The sequence below is a fragment of the Betta splendens genome, chromosome 14 (genome assembly GCF_900634795.4).
Source record: "Betta splendens chromosome 14, fBetSpl5.4, whole genome shotgun sequence".
Taxonomy (NCBI): domain Eukaryota; kingdom Metazoa; phylum Chordata; class Actinopteri; order Anabantiformes; family Osphronemidae; genus Betta; species Betta splendens.
In genome coordinates this window covers 774,861-798,605 of record NC_040894.2, presented here as the reverse complement: position 1 = coordinate 798,605, position 23,745 = coordinate 774,861, and the positions used below count along the sequence as shown (strand labels likewise).

At 45.5% G+C, this 23,745-nt stretch overlaps 2 protein-coding genes across 3 annotated transcripts; one reads left to right on the top strand and one right to left on the bottom strand.

The window, feature by feature from the left end:
* Positions 1-24: 24 nt before the first annotated feature.
* Positions 25-8,423, bottom strand: rhogb (ras homolog family member Gb). Of its 2 annotated transcripts, none has more exons than XM_029173276.3 (5): positions 8,263-8,423; positions 1,828-1,943; positions 1,532-1,681; positions 804-974; positions 25-719 (listed from the first exon to the last, which is right to left on the bottom strand). In XM_029173276.3, exons 3-5 carry the CDS (start codon positions 1,658-1,660, stop codon positions 444-446), a joined length of 576 nt encoding a protein of 191 aa, XP_029029109.1. In that variant the 5' UTR covers positions 1,661-1,681; positions 1,828-1,943; positions 8,263-8,423; the 3' UTR covers positions 25-443. The 2 variants fall into 2 exon arrangements, with proteins under 2 accessions (XP_029029109.1, XP_029029110.1); XM_029173277.3 differs by lacking the exon at positions 8,263-8,423 and adding an exon at positions 7,900-8,182.
* A 2,537-nt stretch (positions 8,424-10,960) lies between these two features.
* LOC114869102 (stromal interaction molecule 1-like) lies at positions 10,961-23,228 on the top strand. Its single transcript, XM_029172972.2, has 14 exons — positions 10,961-11,101; positions 13,285-13,422; positions 15,064-15,194; positions 15,260-15,374; positions 16,095-16,206; positions 16,670-16,785; positions 17,003-17,177; positions 19,600-19,777; positions 19,858-20,025; positions 20,225-20,325; positions 20,756-20,991; positions 21,257-21,343; positions 21,619-21,682; positions 22,011-23,228. Exons 2-14 carry the CDS (start codon positions 13,287-13,289, stop codon positions 22,438-22,440), a joined length of 2,049 nt encoding a protein of 682 aa, XP_029028805.1. The 5' UTR covers positions 10,961-11,101; positions 13,285-13,286; the 3' UTR covers positions 22,441-23,228.
* Positions 23,229-23,745: the final 517 nt, after the last annotated feature.

The window sequence follows — 23,745 nt, the reverse complement described above, 5'->3', positions numbered from 1 at the left end:
TATTAAATAGGAGGACAGAAAGAAGACTTTTAACCTTAGACATTTATTTGTGAAAGTGAAATTTCGTTGACTCATTAAACACGTTTTCCAAGATTTACTGAGCAAAGATAAGCTCAAACTTGTTTTTCACTACAGCTTTGCAGGTTTGTAGTCTGAGTCATCAGCGTTTCCTCTGGGTCACATGTGGCTGATGGGATATCACACAGAGACACTCTGTCACTAGGCAACTTTGGGAATGAGGCCTAAAAGCCTAAGTGTGGGTTTGTCCAGTTCAGACCCTCCTTCCACAGACGAGCATCAACTTCAAATTAAAGCATTCTGTGTCGATGACGAGCGTCTGTGCCCAAACGTTACATTTTAGATGGTTTCAAATTCTTAAAATAATTCTAAGTGAACATAAAAAGAGGTGTGCTTCAGTCTCTCAGGCCTTGTCTGATCCTTGTCTACAGCAGGACACAGGCCTTCTTGGTCACGCTGGGCTGTGGGTTGAGGAAGGCTCTCACGGCCTCAGTGAACACATCCTTTATGCCGTCCTGGTTGAGGGCAGAGCACTCCAGGTAGCGCACGGCTTGGATCTGCCGGGCAAGAGCGGTGCCCTGTTGGTGGGTGACGGCTGTCTGGTTCTGGTCCTTCAGCTTCTTCTGGATCTCCGCATCGGCTCGGAGGTCGCTCTTTGTACCCACTAGGAGGATGGGAACGCCGGGACAGTGGTGAGACACCTGCAAGACACCAAGCTCAGTGAAAGTAAGTGTAGGAGGTGTGAATCTGTGAGCTCTGATGCCAAACTGCTTTTGACCTCTGACCTCTGGATGCCACTTGTGTTTGACATTCTCGTAGGAGGCCGGGCTGGAGATGGAGAAGCAGATGATGAAGATGTTGGTCTGTGGGTAGGACAGCGTCCTCAGCCGGTCGTACTCCTCCTGACCCGCCGTGTCCCACAGGTTCAGACTGATGATCCTGCCGTCCACTGTCACCTGAACGCATCACAGACACAGCACATTGACTTTGAAGGTAGACTCACAAGCATGCAGCAAACCGGCCCGCAGAACCAGGGGACTGGTTTAGAAAGACGGCCACGGGTCAAAGGTTGATTTATTCACCAGCTGAGATCTGGAAAGTGCACGCTGGGGTTTGTCCAAACTGTGGAAGGTTATGAAACCTGGCACGAAACGTAACTTACAAACTTCCACTTTTGCACAATGTGAAGAGAAACCATGACAACAACAGAGGAAGTTACAGGGCTGTTATGTCGAGATCCCTGCAGAGAAAACCTGGGTTGGCGAGTTCAATGGTGGATCAGAGCTCTTCCCAGTGGGTCCACAGTGGATCAGGCTGGGTCAGAGACGGGTCATAGGAGAATCACCCTTAGACTAGTTCTCATTTGACGCTGTGTGACAGTGTTTACTTTCACTTTTACTTTTCTAAAACATGTTTACATTAAAGAACATTATGATGCTGATGCTTTCATACTACTGTTCCTTGACATTTTGTTGAGTAACCCATTTATAGTGAAGTCAGAGTGTGAACACACCTGGCTGCTGTAGTTGTCGAACACAGTGGGGATGTATTCTTTGGGAAAAGCTCCAGTGGTGTAGGAGATGAGGAGACAGGTCTTCCCCACGGCACCATCACCTACAACCACACACTTTATAGTCTGCATGACGGCCTCTAACCTTTGACCCTGTAGCACACACACATTAGCAACGTTAGCAGATTTTCCCACATCGTAAATGACTTGGATTCTAGGCTCTTTTCTTTTGGGTTTTGCTCTGTGAAGCTGCAGTGGTGCTCATTGCCAGACGACTACTTCATTCTGTGGATATTTACCTGTGTGACTCGCCTTCAGAGCGGCTGACCGGTCAACTCTTCCTGCTGTCAGAGACACCTCAGCTTCCTTCAGTTAACACAGTTTGTCCAGAGCCACGTGACGTCCCATTGTCCGACTGCAGAGGGGGGAGGAAGGAGAGAGTTTGTCCTGCCAGTATTTGTGTTTATGTAAATGAAGGAAACAGCCTCCAAACAAAACAGATGCTATCACACACAAACACACATTGAAGCATTTGAATAGTAGAGTAACTGTGCGAGACAGTGTCATACACTTTACATCTGGACCACAACCCGCTCAGAGAGTCACTGTCTGTGACTCTTGTCTCTTTCCCAGCAGGACTCAGAGGCAGCACTGCTTCTGCTACGTCGTGTCTGAGGTCTTGTCTTGCTTGGTTGTATTATGTTAGTTTGTCCACTCTCGTCATCATTTTTAACCCTCACATCACGAGACCCCATCATGCCACATCTGAGTCATCCACCTAATGACCAGGTCCCCAGATGTGTTATTAACTCACACAGACGGAACCAACTCAAGGCGTCCAGTGTCAGTGAGTCATGCTGGTTCACCCAGCGTGGCTCTGTCTGCCTTGCTCTAGTTGTGTGTGAATCACTAGGGACAATGACGTCAACAAACACCACGTCCAAGTCCCAAAGGTCGCGTTGGAATCCTAAACGTGAGGCACATTTGGGTCACAAAGGTCCTGTCCAGATTAAAACCATCACTGGTCGCCCAGAATATTTTATTCATGTCACATCATCAAAACCCTGAGTTTGTTTCCCCCGTCCATGTTTGGAAAGCAGCGAAGAAGACACAATTTGGGATCTGTTTCATCTTAGACTTTAATACTTGGTAACTGGTGTGAAGCTCTGCTGCTAACGAACATTCCAGCAACAAAGAGAAGTGATGGTGAAAAGTGAGCAGATGAACATAATACCAGAGGAAACTCCAGATGTCTGGACAGAGAACGTGGCTCAACCCAGACCCTGGGGACGGAGACCCCACCCTCCCTCTGTGGGCGGAGGTGGGCTGATCTCACTGCTGGAAGCTTTAACCTCTGATCTCACAGTTTTTCAGTTTTTCCAGCCTGTTTTCTGTCTCATTACACAAAGAAGAGAGAAACTGTGACAACAGAAAGCTGTCAGATGTGATGGTCCCATGCACCTACCAGTTACACTGGACTAACATCCCACGTGTGACCAACTCTGCTGATACAAAACGTACTTTACCTCTTTGTTTCATTTCTGGGTTTTGTTCCAACACTTTGGTTCATTTCATGTCTCCTTAGTTTCATGTCTACAGTTTGTGTTGCTCTGTTGCTTGGTCATTTTGGTCATTTTGGTCGAATGGAACTGCGGGCTTAGTGTGCGTGTTCACAAATCTTTGGACCAGACGCCAGAGACCTTTAGCAGCTGCTCATGTGCTCATTAGTAGAGTGTTTCAGAGGGATCCTATTCTGGTTCTGGTTCTTTCCTGTTCTTGCGTCTCCAGCTTGACATGTCTCTGTGGTCGTTTTGCCGTCACCGTGTGATGATGTATTAATGGGCTCAAGGTTCTGTTCAGTAATAAACCCATGATCAACTCAGATACATTTAATATCACTCTCAACCTGTAGAACAATGGTGCCAGTGTTGTAACAATGTCCTGTTGTAACTGGAAAAAAGGAAATTCAGTAGAAAAAGATCATTGTGGTTAAATGTTGAAACAAAGACGCAACTTCAGAAAAGACAACGGCGTCAACTCAGACATGAAACCTATGGACTAAAACCAGTGGAGGCGCCGTCGCAGCAGGGTCCAGGATGGTTCTGGTGCTCTGCTTTTCAGACATGCGTGTGGTGTTGGCACATTTCAGATGTGACGATTTTGTCCTAATTTAAGCTCCTCAGAATAATTCTGCACATTTTACTTTATGTATGACTTCTAGCAGAGTGAATGTTTGACTGAGCAAACGTTGACTTGACTTGTGATCAAACGTAATGAATGTGTAAATGTGTTTATCTGTGCTTCGTACTTTTTTTCTAACGCCTGTGTCTGTGGTTTGACACATGCTCTAATTATATTCAGTTATTCCTTTAACGCTGGTTACTTCACAAACTGGTGTTGAGCGACCTTATGTGTTTGCTGTCAGAGCAGGTTCCTACAGTAGCTGTCAATGAGCCGATTCATCTGCAAAGGCAACCGGCGTCCTGCTGCTGAAAGCAGCAGTGAAACCAGCAGGTCACAGAAGCCAGATGAGAGGGGGAAGAGTCTGATGGCGAGAGGAACAAGCGCCACCAGAAAAGAGGAAGAAGAATCGAGATCAGCAACAGGCATCAAGATGCAGATGAAGCATGTTCATTGTGCAAAGCGCCTTCCTCTAAATGCATGTGTGACTTCAAACTGTGAATCTGTTTCTGTGGCAGCTGATCATCAGTATCAGGTGTCATATTTAACTGAGAGTTCTCTTCTCCTTAGAAGGACAGCGTCAGAGCTCCGCTGCACAACTGTGAGGTTGGTTTATTTCACCATGTGAAGGCACCACGTGCAGCTCGTCCTGCTGCGTTTGCGGATAGTTTCATTCATGTAAATGAATCAAAAGTGGAATGTTAGCATGATACGCTACAACGCAGCGGGTTCCCGACAGAAGCTGCACCGTCAGCGTCACCGTCAGAGGACGCAACCACTGCACCTGGAGCCCTGTGACCTTCAGGGACGCTTTACGAAGTCTAAAGTACATTTAGATCATTGTAACAGTAAGAGACAGATGAGCAGCCTGCGTGTGGTTCACATCAAGTTTCAGGAACTAATGAATAGGTTTCGCGTTGTCAGCACGTCTGCATTCTTTTTCTGTGTGTGTGTTTTATCTCGTGGTTTAGGAAGAAGTTTCTGACCCCGCAGAGGAACTGAATCCTCCTGCAGCTGGAGCTCACGTGGGAAAATCTCTCAAACTAAAGATATTTTTACAACACTCTCTTTCAACAATCAAAAAATCCCATCTGTGATGAAAGAAACCTGTTCTCCAAAAATACAGATATACACCTGAAAATCTTCATCCAGTCAGTGGGAGGAGACGTGAAAATGACGAAAACGGGCTCCACTGGCTGACTACTGTAGGTCTGAACACTGAACATTGGAGCAAAGAGCAAATCCTTTAAGACCAAGAAAGACCAAAACTAAGCCTAAAGAAAAAACACTTGAACCCTACCAGGCTAAACAACCAGAGAATACTGGACCAGGGTACGGGTTTGGTTGTATCCACAGTGAAACCAAAAGGTCAAAGAATACAGAATCGAGTGCTGGACCAAACCATAACCAAACCTCAGGATACGTTAGGCCAATGTAAGAAGGTTTGGGCTTTAACCTTTAAATATTCTAATGACACCAGCTCATGTTAGCCCCAGTCATTGAACAGGAAAGCTGTTACTACACACAACACACAATGAGAACAATGGGTCAAAGTTAAAGCCGGAAGTGGTTCTGAAAACTGACGGTCTGAGTCGCAATGTGACTCTGCACCTTCATGTTCTCTTCCAGGAACAGAAGTTCAATGTTCCTAAATGTGGTGGCGATTTAACAACAAAGTCTAATCTAACCTGAATTCAAACACCCACTGATGCACAAGTGTAACATATGCAGGCAAAAGAGTCCATTCGCTGGTCCTACAACTGCCTACAGACGTATGACCCATGAGGGGCCTCAACACAGCCCCAATAGCTATTTAAAGCTAAGGAAGAAAAAAAAGAAAGCCTTTATTGGTCACAATCACATCTGTTACATTGTCAAAACAAAATTGGTCCTCTGCATTTGACCCATCCCCTAGGGGAAGCAGTGGGCTGCCATGCAAGGTGCCCGGGAAGCTAGTGAGAAGGACACAGCGGGAGTCCTGGTGAGCTTGAACCTGGACCAAACCATCAAAAAAAATCAGGCTGAACCATCAGAGAATATCATACCAAACCTGGGTTAAACCATCAGAGAATATGAGACTGAACCTGGACTAAACCATCAGAGAATATGAGACTGAAGCTAGACTAAACCATCAGAGAATATGAGACTGTACCTGGACTAAACCATCAGAGAATATCAGACTGAACCTGGACTAAACCATCAGGGAATATCAGACTGAACCTGGACTAAACCATCAGGGAATATCAGACTGAACCTGGACTAAACCATCAGAGAATATGAGACTGTACCTGGACTAAACCATCAGAGAATATCAGACTGTACCTGGACTAAACCCTCAGAGAATATGAGACTGTACCTGGACTAAACCATCAGGGAATATCAGACTGAACCTGGACTAAACCATCAGGGAATATCAGAATGAACCTGGACTAAACCACGATAAAAAATCAGGCTGAACCATCAGATAATATCATACCAAACCTGGGTTAAACCATGAGGGAATATCAGAATGAACCTGGACTAAACCATCAAAGAATATCAGAATGAACCTGGACTAAACCATCAGAGAATATCAGACTGAACCTGGACTAAACCATCAGGGAATATCAGACTGAACCTGGACTAAACCATCAGGGAATATCAGAATGAACCTGGACTAAACCATCAGAGAATATCAGACTGAACCTGGACTAAACCATCAGAGAATATCAGACTGTACCTGGACTAAACCATCAGGGAATATCAGACTGAACCTGGACTAAACCATCAGGGAATATCAGAATGAACCTGGACTAAACCATGATAAAAAAATCAGGCTGAACCATCAGATAATATCATACCAAACCTGGGTTAAACCATGAGGGAATATCAGAATGAACCTGGACTAAACCATCAAAGAATATCAGAATGAACCTGGACTAAACCATCAGAGAATATCAGACTGAACCTGGACTAAACCATCAGGGAATATCAGACTGAACCTGGACTAAACCATCAGGGAATATCAGAATGAACCTGGACTAAACCATCAGAGAATATCAGACTGAACCTGGACTAAACCATCAGAGAATATCAGACTGTACCTGGACTAAACCATCAGGGAATATCAGACTGAACCTGGACTAAACCATCAGGGAATATCAGAATGAACCTGGACTAAACCATGATAAAAAAATCAGGCTGAACCATCAGATAATATCATACCAAACCTGGGTTAAACCATGAGGGAATATCAGAATGAACCTGGACTAAACCATCAAAGAATATCAGAATGAACCTGGACTAAACCATCAGAGAATATCAGACTGAACCTGGACTAAACCATCAGGGAATATCAGACTGAACCTGGACTAAACCATCAGGGAATATCAGAATGAACCTGGACTAAACCATCAGAGAATATCAGACTGAACCTGGACTAAACCATCAGGGAATATCAGACTGAACCTGGACTAAACCATCAGGGAATATCAGAATGAACCTGGACTAAACCATCAGAGAATATCAGACTGAACCTGGACTAAACCATCAGAGAATATCAGACTAAACCTGGACTAAACCATCAGGGAATATCAGAATGAACCTGGACTAAACCATCAGAGAATATCAGACTAAACCTGGACTAAACCATCAGGGAATATCAGAATGAACCTGCACTAAACCATCAGAGAATATCTGACTAAACCTGGACTAAACCATCAGAGAATATGAGACTGAACCTGGACTAAACCATCAACTTTTACTAAACCATCAGAAAATATCAGACTGAACTTGGACTAAACAACAACAAATATTCATAAAATTATAGACACAGCTGTACTAAGACACGGGGGCAACAAAACCGACCTTCAATATTAAAATATAGTTGAAATAATGTCATTATTGTTGTGACATTGATGTAACGTTGAAACAACGTTTAATGCTAATGCTTAAGGCTAAGTAACATTGATAGCAAGATGTTGAAATACCGTTGCCCCATCAATGTTGATCCATCTTTCAAAATCAAAACATAATCCAATGGTCATCCAACCAAATGGATGATGTTGATTCAGCGCTGAAACGCCTGCTGGGGACAAAAACTCAAACTAACCAATAAGTGGCATATAATGGCGGCACAGACACAAAAAGATGTAAAATCCTGTAAAGGAACTAATCTTGTATTTTAGTAACACCGACATTGTTACACTTACACGTCTTGTCCTGTGTGTTTCTTTATACCATGCACTGTTCGCTCCTACGGTGTTCTAACATTTACTTCAAAGTTCCACTGGCGATGGACGTCTAGACGTAAGCGCTGGCGTGACTTCTACAAGGTGACATTTCTCCGTCACACGTGTTAGTGTGTAGCTTTGCCTTCACTGGCTTCTACCACCCGTTACTGCTGAAGCTTCTGATTCTAACACAAACACACAAACTAAACGATCGACCATCGGACGGGAAAAAGCTCAGATCAGTTATGTGTTCAAAGCCTGGATTCAGAAAAAAGACACCGCTACGCACGCGCACGAACGCACACACGCATGCATGCGCGCTCCTGGATGGGCGACACTTACTCTCGCCCGGTTCGACTGCTCCTCTCCGTCCGCTGCGCTCCGCTTGGTTCCACTCCGCTTGTGTGTCCGCGTGAGCAGGTGTGTCGGCGTTTGCGGGAGGGGCAGCAGATATCTATGCCAGTGCGAGGCGGACGGGTGGAGCTTAGTGAGAGGAGAGCAGCGAGTTTGAGGAAATTACTGTCAGTATGTTAATGTGTGTGCGTGCGTGTGTGTGTGTGTGTATTTGTGTGTGTGTGTGTGTGTGTGTGTGTGTGTGTGTGTGTGTATGTGTGTGTGTGTGTGTGTGTGTGTGCGTGCGCGCGCGCGCGCGTGTGTGTGTGTGCGTGTGTGTGTGTCGTCACTGGATTTGGGGCTCAGGTGAGGGTCCTGGTCCCTTCGAGTCAGGGATGAGGCGTGAATGTCCTCACAGTGGTAAGACGCTTGGAGGCAACGCGGGATTTTCTTTTGTTTCGTCCAAAGTTTAGAAACTTAAAAAAACTAGGGTTTCAGAAACAGAATTTAAACAACCAACCAGATGCCAGTATGTAAGCGAAGCTCCGCCCACCGCTGGTTGATTGAAAAATGGGGAAACTAGACGAGGGGAAGAAGAGCCTGTTCAAATGTGACGTGTGAGACTCAACTTTCTGATAAATCAACAGAATGAACCGGTAAAATCTCAGGACAGAACTAAACACATGTATCATTGTGTGTTTTACAGTCATTTGTTATGGTTCTGTTAAGTGTGTGGCACAAAATGTTTGGTTTCACCTGAATATTTATCGCGACTTAAACGACACCTTCCTCCTTCTGCTTCTCCTCATCCTCCATATATTTCTTCTTAACTGTTTTACCTGCACCTCATAAATCTGGCCACTGGGTGACGTTGTCGCGTCATATTGGAAATATTGCGCCGCATTTGTTCAAGATTCAAGACTCAAAAGACTTTATTAATCCTAGAAGGAAATTTATTTTGCACACTTCTAACGCTGTCACGGTTGGAGCTGCAATCAAGAAGTGAGAGAGATTACAATAAGAATGCTAACACATCTACACACACTTACACCTAATTACTAGCTAAAGTTTTATTATACATGTTAATGCCCGGATGAAAAGACAGAGGAGCAGTTGTACAGGCTGATGGCACCGGTAGTAAAGTTCTCCGGTAGCGTTCTGTGGAGAACCTAATACTGATCAGCTGTGGCTGAAGGTGCTCCTCTGTCCAGCCACACACTGTGTGGGGGTGGAGGTGTTGTCTATAGAGAGGAGTTGGACCAGCATCCTCCTCTCAGCTACAGCATGTAGGGGGTCCAGCTCCACCCCCAGAACCGAACCAGGCCTCCTGATCACTTGTCCAGTCTGTTACTGTCTGCTACATTCATGCTGCTGCTCCACAGACCACAGCCTAAAACACTGGACCCACAGACTCATAGAACATCCTCAGCATGGAGCTGCAGACGTTAAAGGACCTGAGTCTCCTCAGGAAGAACATCCTGCTCTGAGCCTTCTTGTTCACAGCTGAGGAGTTAGTACACTCCCAGGTATTTGTACCTGGTCCAAGTACACTCCCAGGTACTTGTACTCAGTCACCACCTCCACCGCTGCATTTTTAATAGTGAGAGCGGTGACAGCACTCCCAGATTTCCTAAAGTCTATCACCAGCTCCTTAGTTTGACTGATGTTCAGTTGGAGGTGGTTCAGTCCACATGTCCAAAGCTGTCCACCACTTCCTGGTACTCTGTGACATCACCACCCTGGATACGTCCTACCATAGCAGAGTCATCAGAGACGTTCTGGAGAACAGGACTCTGAGTTGTACCTGAAGTCTGAGGTGCACAGGGTGAAGAGGAAGGAGACAGGACCGTCCCCTGTGGAGCTCCTGTGCTGCAGAGCACGGTGTCACACACAGTTCTGCAGGTGGACGTACTGGGGGCGGTTGGTGAGGTGGTCCATGATCCATGAGATCAGGGGGGCTCCAGCTGCATGTCTTTGAGCCCCTCTCAGCAGCGCAGGCTGGAGGGTGTTAAATGCACTGGAGAAATCAAACTGCAGGTTGGAGACGACCGTCTGTATGACGTCACACGCCGCGGCAGCGTTCGCGGAGGGGCGGTGCAAACAGCGATGAGTATAACGTGTGGAACCTCTGAGTAAATAATATGGACGGAGACCCACGGGCAGCAGTTTAATGTCAGGGCTGCAGGTCCGATCTCCAGGATGGCACCACTGTTGATAAACACAAAAATGTTTTTATATATGTGGAAATACGTTTACGCTCAAATAAACAAGTAGGAGATAAATATCAAATTCATTAACTTAGGCTTTAATATTAGTTATATTCTAAATTACTTAAATATTGATTCCTTATCGAGTTCAACAGGATTGCTTTGCTCCTAGTTTTCTGAATCTGAAGAGCACAATCTAAAATGTAGACCAAATAATTCATCTAAAAACAAGTTGAAGCCGATTTAAGTATTCTACATTGTTTTGAATGTTATATGCAGAGTAGCCGTCACCAAATACACGTAAAGCAGTAAATTAACAAGTAGTAACTGAGACTGAAAAATGCCAGTGTTTGTGCCATAAACATGACTTGAACGAAATTGATCAAACGGAATCGATATTTGTCAAAACAGCCGTTCAAAAGTTTTGGTTAAAACAACCGAGCGATAAATTGACTAATTGTGGAGAAGAACGAAACTGCTACGTCTGAATTCCGAGACTCCGTGAACGCAGCGCAGGCGGGTCCCTTCATGACTTTCTGTTCAGCAGCAGTTCTGTGAGTTCTGGTGTCAGGGCGGGGAAGATCGGGCCTGATCAGAACCAGAACCGACGGATCCATGGATTAGAGGAGCAGCGACCGCAGGTAACTTGTGACTTCAGGTTTTTACTGTTGTCTTTAGCTCCGACTCGAACCGGTAGAGAGGCTCGTTAATCTGAGCAGATGTTTGACCTCCAACCCTCGAATACGACGAGTCCACACTTCGTAGGTGTACAACCGAACGAGTCCGTTCTGAGGGAGAGGGTGACGTCACGCGGTTCCGTTCGGTGTGGGTTTCCGGCTCGGACGCATTTTCGTTTGTTTTAAGGCAAAGTCGTACGTTTCTTGGCTGAATGTCCCGTTCACGCATCGTGCTTCACGGGGCGCTGGCGTGTTGTGTTACTTTGTGTCTAGTTGTTGTATGTCTCGCATCTCGTGTCTCTGAGCCGAGCTCTGACTTTCAGACAGGAAGTTTCAACTCTCACTCACTAATCTACCAACGCAGCAGGATCCTGAAGCCCGGTCCCCTCACATGCTGGGTTCCGGTGGTTCCGGTGGTTCTGGTGGTTCTGGTGGCAGAAGGTTGAAGTTCAGTCCCATCGCTCAGAGGACATAGAAGAAACCGTGCAGATATGAAAGAGCTGCAGAGTTTAGAGTCACTGGTCCCTGAGCAGTCACCGAAGACGACAGCGGAAATGTGTAAACAACAAAGGCTCCGACGGAGCGGAGGACGGGCGCTGCCTTGCTCCTCGGACACTCGGCAGCTAGAGGCGTCTTTTGGCTCGATTTTACTCCGCTCAAATGAGCCGCCGTTCGCTTTTCCGCGCTCAACTGAGCCGTCGCTAATTTCGACGTCCGCGATTCGTGCGATAGTTACGGTAACAGTGTTGCGATCACTGAGAAAAGCGGAAAAACTCACTACTGGACACTGGAGATGATATTAGGATTAATGTATTAACAATAAAGAAGTAAATATAAGAAATAATGGAATTTACAGTGTGTATGTTTGAAAATATGAAGAGGCAACTGGCCTCTATTCCAAAACTTGGCTTTCAATAAAATCACTTCCTTCCAATTGGTACAGCATCGTTCCTTCACAGTTGTACTTAGTAATTCATAGTACTGCTACCACAGCAAATATCAATTTCTTTTACTGTATAGTTTTACCAATCCATCAATAAATTATGGTACTGTAAGTTCAACTGACATCAATAGCTGAACTTTGACCTTCTTCTCATTCTACTTTATACTTTTTCACATTTTAGAGCATCACCCTCTCCCCCCAATATGATGCAGTGTCATCCCTAAGAACAGTGGAACGTTCTTCAACGTTTACAATAAAATGAGTTCATACTGTTTGGGGTAGTAGACTATAAGTTTTAGAATAGAGGCTTTTTGCCTGTTTATATTTTCCCTCCGTAAATATTTTCAAACATTCACTGTACATTCCATATTTTTTTTAATTTACTTTGTTTCCTTCGGACATTAATCCTAATATCACCTCCATTGCTCATTAGAGTGAGTATCTCCGCTCTTTTCAGTAATCGCAACACTGTTACCGTAACTATAGCACGCACCGCGCACCTCGAAAATAGCGACGGCTCATTTGAGCGCAGTCAAGGACCGAAGATTCTAAATGAACGGTTTGATTCTTCCGTGATCTGAATAAAGCCTGAGAAATTCCTTTAGGTGCTTGGTTCTGAGACGTTTTGGGTCTCATCAGACAGTGAAGCCGATGTGACGAACTAGTGGAACCGGTCGCCTGGACCAACAAACGGCTGTTTGTCATGGGCCGTGGAGGCGACGGCCCTTTAGATAAACCTTGTTTTATACACGTGGAGTCTGACCAAATATTTGTTCTCTAGTGAAGCAACGCTCAGACGTTTGTTTGGGTGTGAAAACAATAAAATGTACCTACTTCGAATATTATTCAGAATACACAGTCATTTATTGTGTGACTTGTTGGTTAAATTGCTCTCGAAGTCTCTCAGAAAGTTTGTTTAAATTCACATCTCTGTCACTGGGAACAGATGGTTCTGTTTACAAGAAGCACAAAGCAAAAACTCTGGACAGAGTTGATGGTTATTGTGCTTATTGTTCAACCTCATTTGTATTGTTACATAAACATTTGTCTAGTTTTAGATGCTGAAGCTGCAGAAAGACGGGTCAAAGTCATACGAATGGATTCATCTCCGAACCAGCACAGAGATGTTATGAACGGCTTTTCACCTGGAGGCAGTGGTTCAGAGTGAGTCCCACGTCTCACCTGCTTCTGTCTCTTTCCTCAGACATGGGCTGTGTGTGTGCATGGCTGGTGTGTGTGTGTGTGATGTGTGCGTGTGTGGAGGCCCAAAATGGATCCATTCAAGACGACGGCGCTACCCTGGACCACCATCACCTGGTTACCAATGGCAACGCAGCCTCAGGTAGGAGCCGTCGGTGCTGTTTCTCCTCTCACTCATAGTCACTCTATGATGGACAGACGACACAGCTGCTGCCCTCGGGTCCAACCCGACTTTGTGCTTGTTGTCGCTCTGGGGCCTCGGCCCGTTGTTGTGGTAGCTGTTTGTCACCTTTGGAGTCATCGTGAGTTTCTTTGTGGTTGTTTGGACTCTCTCAGGATCTGTCAGCTGCTCAGCTTCAGGCTTGTGTTAGCTGTAGCGTAGATCTGTGCAGTGGCGATAGCGTCGGCGCTAGCAGTTAGCAGTGTCCTGGAGTTGATGTCACAGGAAGTGAAGAGACAGACAGAGCAGTGTCTGTTTGGTGGAGGTGACTTAGAGTCACGTTCGTGGACACGAAGCGGAGGCGTTCGCTTGTCTTCTCCATGTTCTCCAACTTCCTGCTGACTCTAATCTGTCAACAGTTAGCATGTGATGACTTTGAAGTTCATTTGTTTGGCTGTGAAAGCTAATAAAAGCTATAAAAGTTTATAATATGTATTTATTTCTTTTAATCACATTTTTTCTACTCTCAAATCAATCAATTTTATTTATTCTTTCATAAAAGTAAAAGCAGTTGATGTACCAACACACATAATTTCACACACAAGAAAATGCATTTCAGCTTTCAATGCTTGAACAGAGTAGTAAGAAGTTAGACTTATTTAGTCTATGACCTCACTTTTTAATCAATGTTTAAACCCATGATTATTTACCCGCTCATGGAGACATGAGTGCCTTGATTGCTATATTTACATATATTTATATTTATTTGTCTTTAATTTCACAATTTTGCTGTCTGGTGGTAAGACAAACCCAATCCTTTAGAGTTCAGCGGGTTTCCAACCCTAGATTTCCTGTTCTGGCCAGAACAATTACCCAAAGCTACTTTTCACGGACGCCTCTGCAAACAGAAAACTAACCTACCTGGCGGCAGGGTCTACTCTGAAGTATTTTCTCAATATCAGGACCCTCAGGCCTCAGGCCACAGTAGAACATTGTGAGCTCGCTTCTATTCTGACGCACAAACAGAAGCTGCAGGTTTGTCTGTAAAGTGCATGATGGGAAGTGGCGTTCTGCTGATGTCCACAGTTTGACTTTACCTCGACCTCCTCCGGGTTATTTCTGTGTATTTTTGTCCTCGCAGCTGTTGATGCTAATCCTCGGACTAAACGTTGCTTCCTCACCTGCCTCACTCCAGCTCCTCCTCGTGTGTCTGAATGAAAATATGCGAGATTAGAGTTTTGCAGGTTTTAATCTGTAGCTCAGTGTCGTATTTCACCCGCCAGCAGTTCCAATGTGTGACAGAGCGGGCTGCAGAGCAGTACAGCTTCAGACTAAAGACCACTACAAAGCTTTTTAGGGAGGAGAAAACCATATTCCAAATCCTACAGCGTTCCAGAGAAGCGTGACATCCACAGGACCTGGTTGTTACCAGTGTTTTACTCACAATGAAGACGTTTCTCTGTGATGCGCTGGGGTCCAGGTTTCTACTCTATTTAGGGAACAAACATTGCTTTAATGGTTCACACAGTGCATTCTTGCAGTCTCAGGCTAAAATGACCAAATGTAGTCACAACGTGTTTGATGGGAGTCGTAGTTGTGGTGCCTATCGTCCTCCTGTTGTAGATCTCTGCGTCATCGACCAGCAGCTTTGTGAGGACGAGAACTTGCTGCTGAGCTTCGAGGCGATTTGCAGCATCCATAAAATGATGGATGACGACGCCGACGGCAGCGTGGACACGACAGAGACGGACGAGGTGAGACACAAAAACACAGTCGGCGACGGAAGTTTGAAATGCACGTAACACCAGCTGTGCCTCAGTTTCTCAGGGAGGACCTGAAGTATAAAGACCCCAAAGCCAAACACAGCAGCTTCCACCGAGCCGACCTGCTCATCAGCGTGGAGGACATGTGGAGAAGCTGGAAGAGCTCCGACGGTGAGGAGCATCCTGAGCCTCATCAGCTTCACCTTGTTTCATTAGTTTCACCTCCACGCGTTTGTGCATGTTTCAGACGTTCAGCATTAATGCACTGATATCTCATCTGCTGCTGTGGTGTGAGGCGTTCAGGGGCAGCAGGTTAAACTGCTTAATGCTAGTCATTGCGACTGTGAATTTAAATTTGTGTGTGAAAACATTTTAGTTTAGTTGTTTAGGACAGAAGTTGAAACTGATCCAAGTGTTGAGTTTATTGTGAGCGTTGATGTTACTTAGACAGAAGTACATCTGGGAACTGGAGGCTGAAGTAAACTAAACAAATCGAGACAAAAATAAACTAAATGAACTGTTATGAGGCGGAGCTGACGTCAACAACTACTGAAGCAAACTGGAAGAAAGGATGCAAGACCACAAGAGATGAACAGGGGTAGGAAAGATGGAGACAACAGGAAACAAGGAGAAGCTTCAAAAACTAAACAATGCTAGAAAGAACAAGAGACACAGGAAATACAGAGATCAGGTAACAAAATAAAGGAAAGACTCAGAGAAGGAGGAAACAGGACGACGGTCAGAAAGGAGGAATTTCTCTCCGTTACAGTGTAAAAATAAAATCCTATTTTTGGTTCCACTAAATTTTCCATCTCAGTTTGTCAAAATAATTCGTAGACAAACTGCAGGACGTTAAAGTGATAACGCATGTTTCACTGCGTGTGTTGTCAGTGTACAACTGGACGGAGCAGCAGTTGGAGGACTGGCTGCTCAGCAGCGTGGAGCTTCCTCAGTACGTGGAAACCTTCAGGACACAGCAGCTGAACGGGAAGGCCTTACCCAGGTAACGCACAGCAGCCCGCCAGGGACTACACCTCCCACAATGCTCTGCGTGTGAACCCGGTGGAAAGGTAGAGATTCATTAACGTGGAGTTAGTCCGAAACCAGACATTCATGCTCATGTCATCAACCCATCAACTGTGGGGTTCAGTGAATCCATCACTATCTGATTGATTTATTCTGACTGATTTACTTACTGCTTATGAAGAATTTCTTATTCAGCTTTGGAAATTGAAAACAAAGCAGATTTATTATTTCATCTTACTCATACTGACCCAGTTCCTTGCAGAACCTGAGCAGGTTTGGATGATTCTGCAGTTATTGTGAAACCATTGATTGACAAATGTTAAGCCGTTTGTTTAGTTTAAATTTCCAGGTTTATTCAAAACCGCCAGACTTTAGAAGTTGAATTTCCCCGAACACACCATCCCACCAGTGATAATGTTGCAGTGTCATCTTCCTGGCAGGCTGGCTGTGAAGAACACCACACTGACGCTGACCGTGTTGAAGATTTCAGACAGAAGTCACGCTCAGAAGCTTCAGCTCAAAGCTCTGGACATTGTTCTGTTCGGACCACCTGTGGGTGAGTGTGTGTTCATGTGTCTTCACACCATCACTTCACCTGCTGTATCTTAAAGAGTGTGTGTGCGCGTGTGCTGTGCTGTGCTGTGTGCGTGCGTGTGTGCGTGCGTGTGTGTGTGTGTGCGTGCGTGCGTGCGTGCGCTCTGTGTGTGTGTGTGTGTGTGCGCGCGTGCGTGCATGCGCTGTGTGTGTGTGTGCGTGTGTTTGTGCGCGCGCAGGGCAGCAGAACCTGTGGAAGGACCTGGTTTTGGGTTTGTCCATTCTCATGGCTCTGGGTGGCTGCTGGTTCGCCTACGTCCAGAACAGGAAGACCAAAGAAGACCTCGGGAAGTTCATGAAGGACCTGGACGGTCTGCAGAAAGCTGAGCAGAGTCTGCTGGACCTGCAGGACAAGTGAGTTTAACACTTCGCCACTGCACTACTTTTCATCTATTAATCTGTAGTGCCGTAACATATTATATTACGTGTTTAATGCAACATGTCATACTTTTAGGTGACATACTATAATGAGTGTTTGATGACATACTATTAATAATTTTAACATTAAAAAGGTCGTCATAGGTCACATAGGTCGTCAAAAGTGTGGTTTTGAAAATCTGTCCTTTTACAATATGAAAACATTAGATTAGATTTAACTTTATTGTCATTACACATGAACAGGGCCATGAAATGCAGTTCAGCATCTAACTAGAAGCGCAATAAGCAGTAAGTGCAGATAATTGTTTACCGAAAGTACAAGATTGTGTATGTGGGAACTACTATGGACTTATTATACAGTGTAAGTCGGTTGGACATAGTAAACAGATGGGAGTGTTATACACAGCTGACATGAACCTGTTCCTCAATAATTACATAACATAGAAACGTGCGCAGATCTTCGGTAGCTCGCTGGCCGGCGTGAGAACTACAGCTATTGATACGTTGGCGACACTAAGAGGTAAAACTGAGAAACTGTAAATCACTAAAAAAGATCACAGCACAGTCACAGCAAAGAAAAATGAGAAAACAATAATATACAGTCACACATCTGCAATTAGGTGAGAGGATAAAACAATATGAAAAAACCCTGAGCCGAGCCAGCTCTGTAGGACGCAATCATATAATGGTTGATCAGGGCAACAGTGCAGTTTGCAGTGAGAGATGGTTTCCGTGATGTAATCAGACTATTAACAAACAGAGTGGTTGGGATCAGATCTGAAGCTGGTACCAGATCGGTGGCTTCTTGGTCACTAAATCATTTAATGGCCCTAATATTAATTCTTGTTGCACATAAAACCCGTGTGCCCCTAAATATCATCTTGTCTTCAGCGTCAACACTAGTCGCTAGTTTAATGTAAAAACTTCCTATTAGTTGCTGATCACAGTGTCAGGAGGTTTGCTTCTCCTTGTCCTCCACCTGTTTCAGTGACGCTTTGGTGGTAAACGACCGCCCTTTCTCTTCACATCCGCCTTCATGCCAGACCACTTTTATTGTTTTAGTTCCGCTCCTGTGCAGAACCTGGATTCTGGATTTGAACTTACGCCAAGTTTAGTAGGAGATCTACACAAGTCTTTGTACATGAGGCCCCTGTTCCTCAGCCATCCCATTGGTGCCACTGTTCTTCCTCCTGAGGTCCACAGTGAGCGCCCGGGTTTTGTTCAGGGCCAGGTCAGGTTGTCGCTGATGTGTCGAATCGCCGAAATGCTGTCTATAAAGTTGAGGATGCGGTTGGAACCACATAGAGGTTTGCAGTCATAGGTGGAGAGGGAGTAGAGGAGTGGGCTGAGTATAAAGCCCTGTGGTGCCCCAGTGCTGAAGGTGATGCTGGTTGAGCAGCCATGGCCTGATTGGACAAGCCAAGGTTTGATGTTTACATTCACACAGAGGCAGTAATATAGTTCAAATGAATGTTTCTGAATGTATTTCAATTGGTGGGACAAATCGTTTAAAGTGCAGGAGAGTGTCAGCTACACGTGGAACCAGGATTCTCTCTGGGACTCAAGTCGTATCTCTCAGGAATTCACTCCAGTTCAGGCCTGGGAGAGGGTTTAACCCTCCATCCTACGTCAGCCAGACGGCTGCTTGTTTCTAACCTTGAATCAGACTCAGTGAAGCCTGATATCAACAATTTTTGTGGTGCCAGATGACTTTAATTGTTTAACTGAAGGGACTTGATATTCCAAATATTCCTGGGGGCTCCTGCACTGGGGACATTTTTCACAGTGAAATTCTCCATACCCTGATACCTCATATCACACTACATTATCAGAAAGTCCAGCATTCAGTTGTGGAGTGTTGATACCTAAATACACTGTGTTAAATGCTGAGCTAAAGTCAAAAGAACAGTAAAAATGTCACAGTTGAGTATCTTTTGGTGTTTTTTAAACATCATGATAATATAACATCTGACGTGACTTTGTTTGCTACCGTCTGATGTTCTTCATGTCTTAATGGAGCCTCTGGTGCAACAAAGGCTGAAACTGAGCAGCAGCAGAAAACGAGTCATCTGCGTCTGGTTCAGTCCTTTTAAGGGCAGAGAGAAGAACGTGGCTCAGTCATGTTGTAACTTGATACTGTCACCACACTTACTACAGGTCATTCAAGCATTACTGGTACAGCTACAAGAACTCTCACTGCTGTTACACTGGTTAGAACTACGGCTGTGGCTCCTTTTACCTCTGAGCAGTAGAATCATAGCTATCACATGTAGAAAAGTTTGACCTGATCCTTTTGCACATATTATTATGATGTGTAGTAACAGTAGTGGTACTGATGAACAGATGGGCCCTGCACTATGTAACGATGCATTCAGGTGAGGTTGTGCTCTTCTGGCAGACTGCAGAAGGCTCAGGAGGAGCAGCGCTGCGTTCAGGTGGAGAAGGTGAAGGTGGAGGAGCAGCTGAGAAATGAGATCAACTCAGCCAAACGGGAAGCTCAGCGGCTCCAACACCTGCGTCAGGGAACCGAGAGCGAGCGGAGCCGGCAGAGATATGCTGAGGAGGAGCTGGAGCAGGTCCTGGTCATTTTTGCCCAGATGACTCTTAAACTGCTGACTCCCAGGAGAACTCCCTGATGCTCAGTGCTGTGTTTCAGGTCCGCATGGCGCTGAAGAAGGCGGAGCGGGAGCTGGAGTCCCGGACCTGCTGGATGGCGCCGGAGGCGCTGCAGAAGTGGCTGCAGCTGACGCACGAGATCGAAGTCCAGTACTACAACATCAAGAAACAGAGCGCAGAGTGGCAGCTGCTGCAGGCCAAGGAGGGGGTGAGTCAGACCCATCACAGTGTTCTGGACCCGCAACCACCCAGGACGGAGCTCAGCGTGTTCCACCACTGCTGGTTACACTAAAGGCTGTTTGCTGTGAATACATAGCGCCTCCACAGGAAAGCAGGATAAAACCGTACTCATCAGATCACGTGTGGTGGATGAAAACGGTTCTTAGTGGATTATGTTATTATTTTAGGCAGAGAAAATCAAGAAGAAGAGGAGTTCTCTGTTCGGGACGTTCCACGTGGCTCACAGTTCTTCGCTGGACGACGTCGACCACAAGATCCTCTCTGCCAAGTAAGTGACCTTTGACCCTGAAAGAATTTGGTCACTCTCATTTCAACTTTTGGTATCTAGGATCTTTTTTACCAAAAGTCACAACCATATGAGAGAACAGTAAGGTGTTAGTTAGTTAATAATAGTAAGTTGTTAGCACACAAGACCCCAAGACACTGGGACTCCTCCACTTGAGGCAGGAAGTTCTCCAAGCTGGAAAAAGCATTTCTTCTTGAAAAACATGATTGTTATGGTCAGTAACTGAACACTATAGCTGTCTTCACACGAGAGCGTTGAGGTGCCCATTCAAAGCACCTTCCAGCACCCAGAGACCCCACGGAGGCCAAGGGAGTGAAAGGTTCATTCACCAGGGACGGTGGAGCTGACTCCAAAGGAGAGTCCACCCTTTGGCTGGTCATGTACACGCAGCTGAATGTTGCTCCCTCCTCAGACAGGCCCTGGCTGAGGTGACGGGGGCGCTGAGGGAGAAGCTGCACCGGTGGCAGCAAATCGAGGCTCTGACCGGTTTCTGTTTGGTTAATAATCCGGGTCTTGGGTCTCTGGCTGCCGCACTCAAGTTGGACCCGTCCTTCCTCGGCCTGCATCCTCCGACGCCTCAGCACCTCCTGCTCTCTGACGACCTGGATGACATGGATGAGGACATCCTGTCTCACGGGACTCTGCAGTGTACGTCACCAATCTTAAACTTTTCTGGTTCCTTTTTTCAGATCCCATCTGAACTAAGTCTGTTTTTTTTGTGTTGCATCTCTGTGGCAGCAGGAGGCAGTAACTAGCTGGAGCTGAAACTCCTGCACCTGACATGTTATATGACATATGACATGATTTACTGTAAATAATGTGTTGAAATAATTAAACTCCTGCTCTCCACTCATATCTCTTCTCTCATTGGTCCTTTTTTCTTGCCATCTCTCTCTTGATTCGCTCCCTCCAGACGCAGCGTGGCAGATGGACCGGCGAGTGAGCGACCTCTGGCCTTTAAGTGGCATCGCAGACAGCCAGTCGCCATGGAAACATTCTGGTTGGCCCCTCCCTCCCTTCCTGGATTGGTTTATATCTTAGTATAATCAGTTGCAATAAACAACAAATGTGTTTAATGTAGGACAAAACCTTGTCGGTCACATTTATCAGGTGAGGTTATTCTAGCGTTAGGCTGTGTTTACCTTTATTAAAAACAAGTGTAGGCAGTTGGCTGCATTTTCCTTTTTTTGCTTCATAAATTATTCTTGTGACTTCAGTCTTAAGAACCAAGTTCGTTCCTTATAAGAACAACTCACTCCCTCTCTTTCCTGACAGCTCAGAGTCTGACGCCTCCACGGCAACGGCTTGAAGATGCTGCTCTGACCTTCACCTCTCAGAGGTTGGTTTAAAGCAGAATCCATCACTTCACTGTCCATCTCTGCTTCCCTTCTTACTTTGCGGTGGGCACGATCCTGCTGTGACGAATCAGACGCTGCACTGTCCTCCAAAGATACAGATGCATTAAAAAAAGAGAAAACAAAAAATCATTCATCAACATAACTTTAGTCAGATTCAAAATTTACATGAATTCAAATTTAATGATTAAAGGGAAAAACAGTAAGAGTAGCTCAGTGTAGTTCTTTGCTAATATGAAGCCTTGATACTGGACTCTGATATCTCATCAATGTCTGATGCTCATCAAACCTAACCTTCTCTCTCTCTCTCAGGGACATCACCAAATGCTGCGACTCAGACTCATCCCTACCTTTGTCTCAGAGCAAATCCCGAGGCCTGTACAGCTCCAAGCCCTTCCTCCTGTCATCCAGGCTCCAAACCCTCCAGAGCCAGGGCCGCGGCAGTGGCCACGGAGGCCTGGAGAAGAGCTCCAGCCTCGGGGAGCTGAGGGGCAGCACCGCTGGTGTTCTCGGATCCGCCTCCTCCACCCGTTCCCTCTGCGTCACGTCCGACGTCGCCCACGGCCCGGTCGCCTTCTCGTCCTCTGCCTCGTCCAGCTCTTCGAGCAGCAGTCGGGGAACCATCCTCCAGGCCAGGAGAAGCCCGCTGGAGGTGGATGGTGGGGATGAGCCGGAGTCGTCCAGCAGCCGGAGAAGAAGCACTTTTACCAAGATATTCAAGAAGAAGCAGGGACGTCACTGAACCATGTGAGTCTCAGTTACAGACAAACAGAGCCACTGCTGACTCTGATGAGGGCTTCACCACAGGGATCCAAACTAACTGTTGCTGAGAGGAAAGTTCACTTTATTTTACTTTCTAGTTACTTGTTTGCATTTTCTCTCCACTGTGGATTCACTGCACGACTCAGGAACGATCAAAGAAAAAAACAAAGAAAAAAATGCATTTAAATTTCTTATTTGATGTGGACCCACGGACAACACCAATTCACTCACTTCCTCCAAAGTAAAGTCTGAACTTTGATTCTTCTGACCAGATTGAGGGGAAACCTTTGTAAAAGCAGCTGCCGGTACGATAAACGAAGCTCTACAGCCTGAAAACACAGACGTGACTCCAGAGATGCCATCGTGTTACTACTTCCTGGTGGTTTTACGTGTGGGTTCAATGACATTAGGTTCTATTTCATGACGTCAAAGATCCAAATAGTAAAGAGATGAGTATAAATGAGAAATGCACGCACACTTCAGTTGATCAGGACTTTGAGCAGGAAGGAAGACTAACGCTAACTTCATTATAAAAGTTACAGCCATAAAGCAGCTGTTTGTCCCAGGACTTCATAACCCAGAATCCCTGCAAGAGCAGCAAACCTCTTAAACCCTGTGAAGACCTTGAGATTTCATTTGTTGTGAATTGAATTAAACTAAATCTTATCGTCTTCACATAGAAAGATGAGGTTTTGTTGTTGGTTTTTGTTGTTTATTTATTTCATGCCTAACTTCCATAATAAAGCTGTTAACTGATGTCATCACTAACCGGTGTCTTGCTGCTGCCTGGTATTTACTCTGGAGCAACAATTTATCCTTTGTTTAAAATTAAGTTTCACTTGATCTGACTGGAAATGTGTTTCTGTGCAGCTCTAAGCTTGGTAATATGGACCCGGTTAATTAAGCCTTTACTTCAGCCACAGCTCACGTCTCCCGGTGCATTCAATGACCCGCTAGACAGAGGCTGAGGCTGTACCACCAGGTGGAAGCACAGAGTCAGAGCGAGACTGTTCTCAAGTCAGAACCTGAGAGTGTGTGCAAAGGCAACAAAGATGGCCCAAGCAGTGCCGGCCCTAGCCATTTTGGTGCCCGGGGCGGGGGGGGGTGCATACACTAACAACAACAGGCAGGTGTTCGCCTATTAGCAGAGCTATAACTCTCAGTGTTACGCTCACTGACAAGCTGCTAATCAGACCTACACTGAAAACAAAACCAGTCAAAATCTAAATGATGACAAGGTTAAGATCCAATCATTTCTGATTTTGGTTTACATCAAAATGAGATT

Bases quoted from the DNA above. Each gene is read 5' to 3' on its own strand.
- rhogb (XM_029173276.3), bottom strand. From the start codon at position 1,660: ATGCAGACTATAAAGTGTGTGGTTGTAGGTGATGGTGCCGTGGGGAAG. The intron at 975-1,531 runs GTGTGTTCACAC...TGATGCGTTCAG, and splicing joins TCGACAACTACAGCAGCCAG to GTGACAGTGGACGGCAGGAT. The intron at 720-803 runs GTCAGAGGTCAA...GGTGTCTTGCAG, and splicing joins AACACAAGTGGCATCCAGAG to GTGTCTCACCACTGTCCCGG.
- LOC114869102 (XM_029172972.2), top strand. From the start codon at position 13,287: ATGGGCTGTGTGTGTGCATGGCTGGTGTGTGTGTGTGTGATGTGTGCG. The intron at 20,026-20,224 runs GTGAGTCAGACC...TTATTATTTTAG, and splicing joins TGCTGCAGGCCAAGGAGGGG to GCAGAGAAAATCAAGAAGAA. The intron at 20,326-20,755 runs GTAAGTGACCTT...CTCCCTCCTCAG, and splicing joins CACAAGATCCTCTCTGCCAA to ACAGGCCCTGGCTGAGGTGA.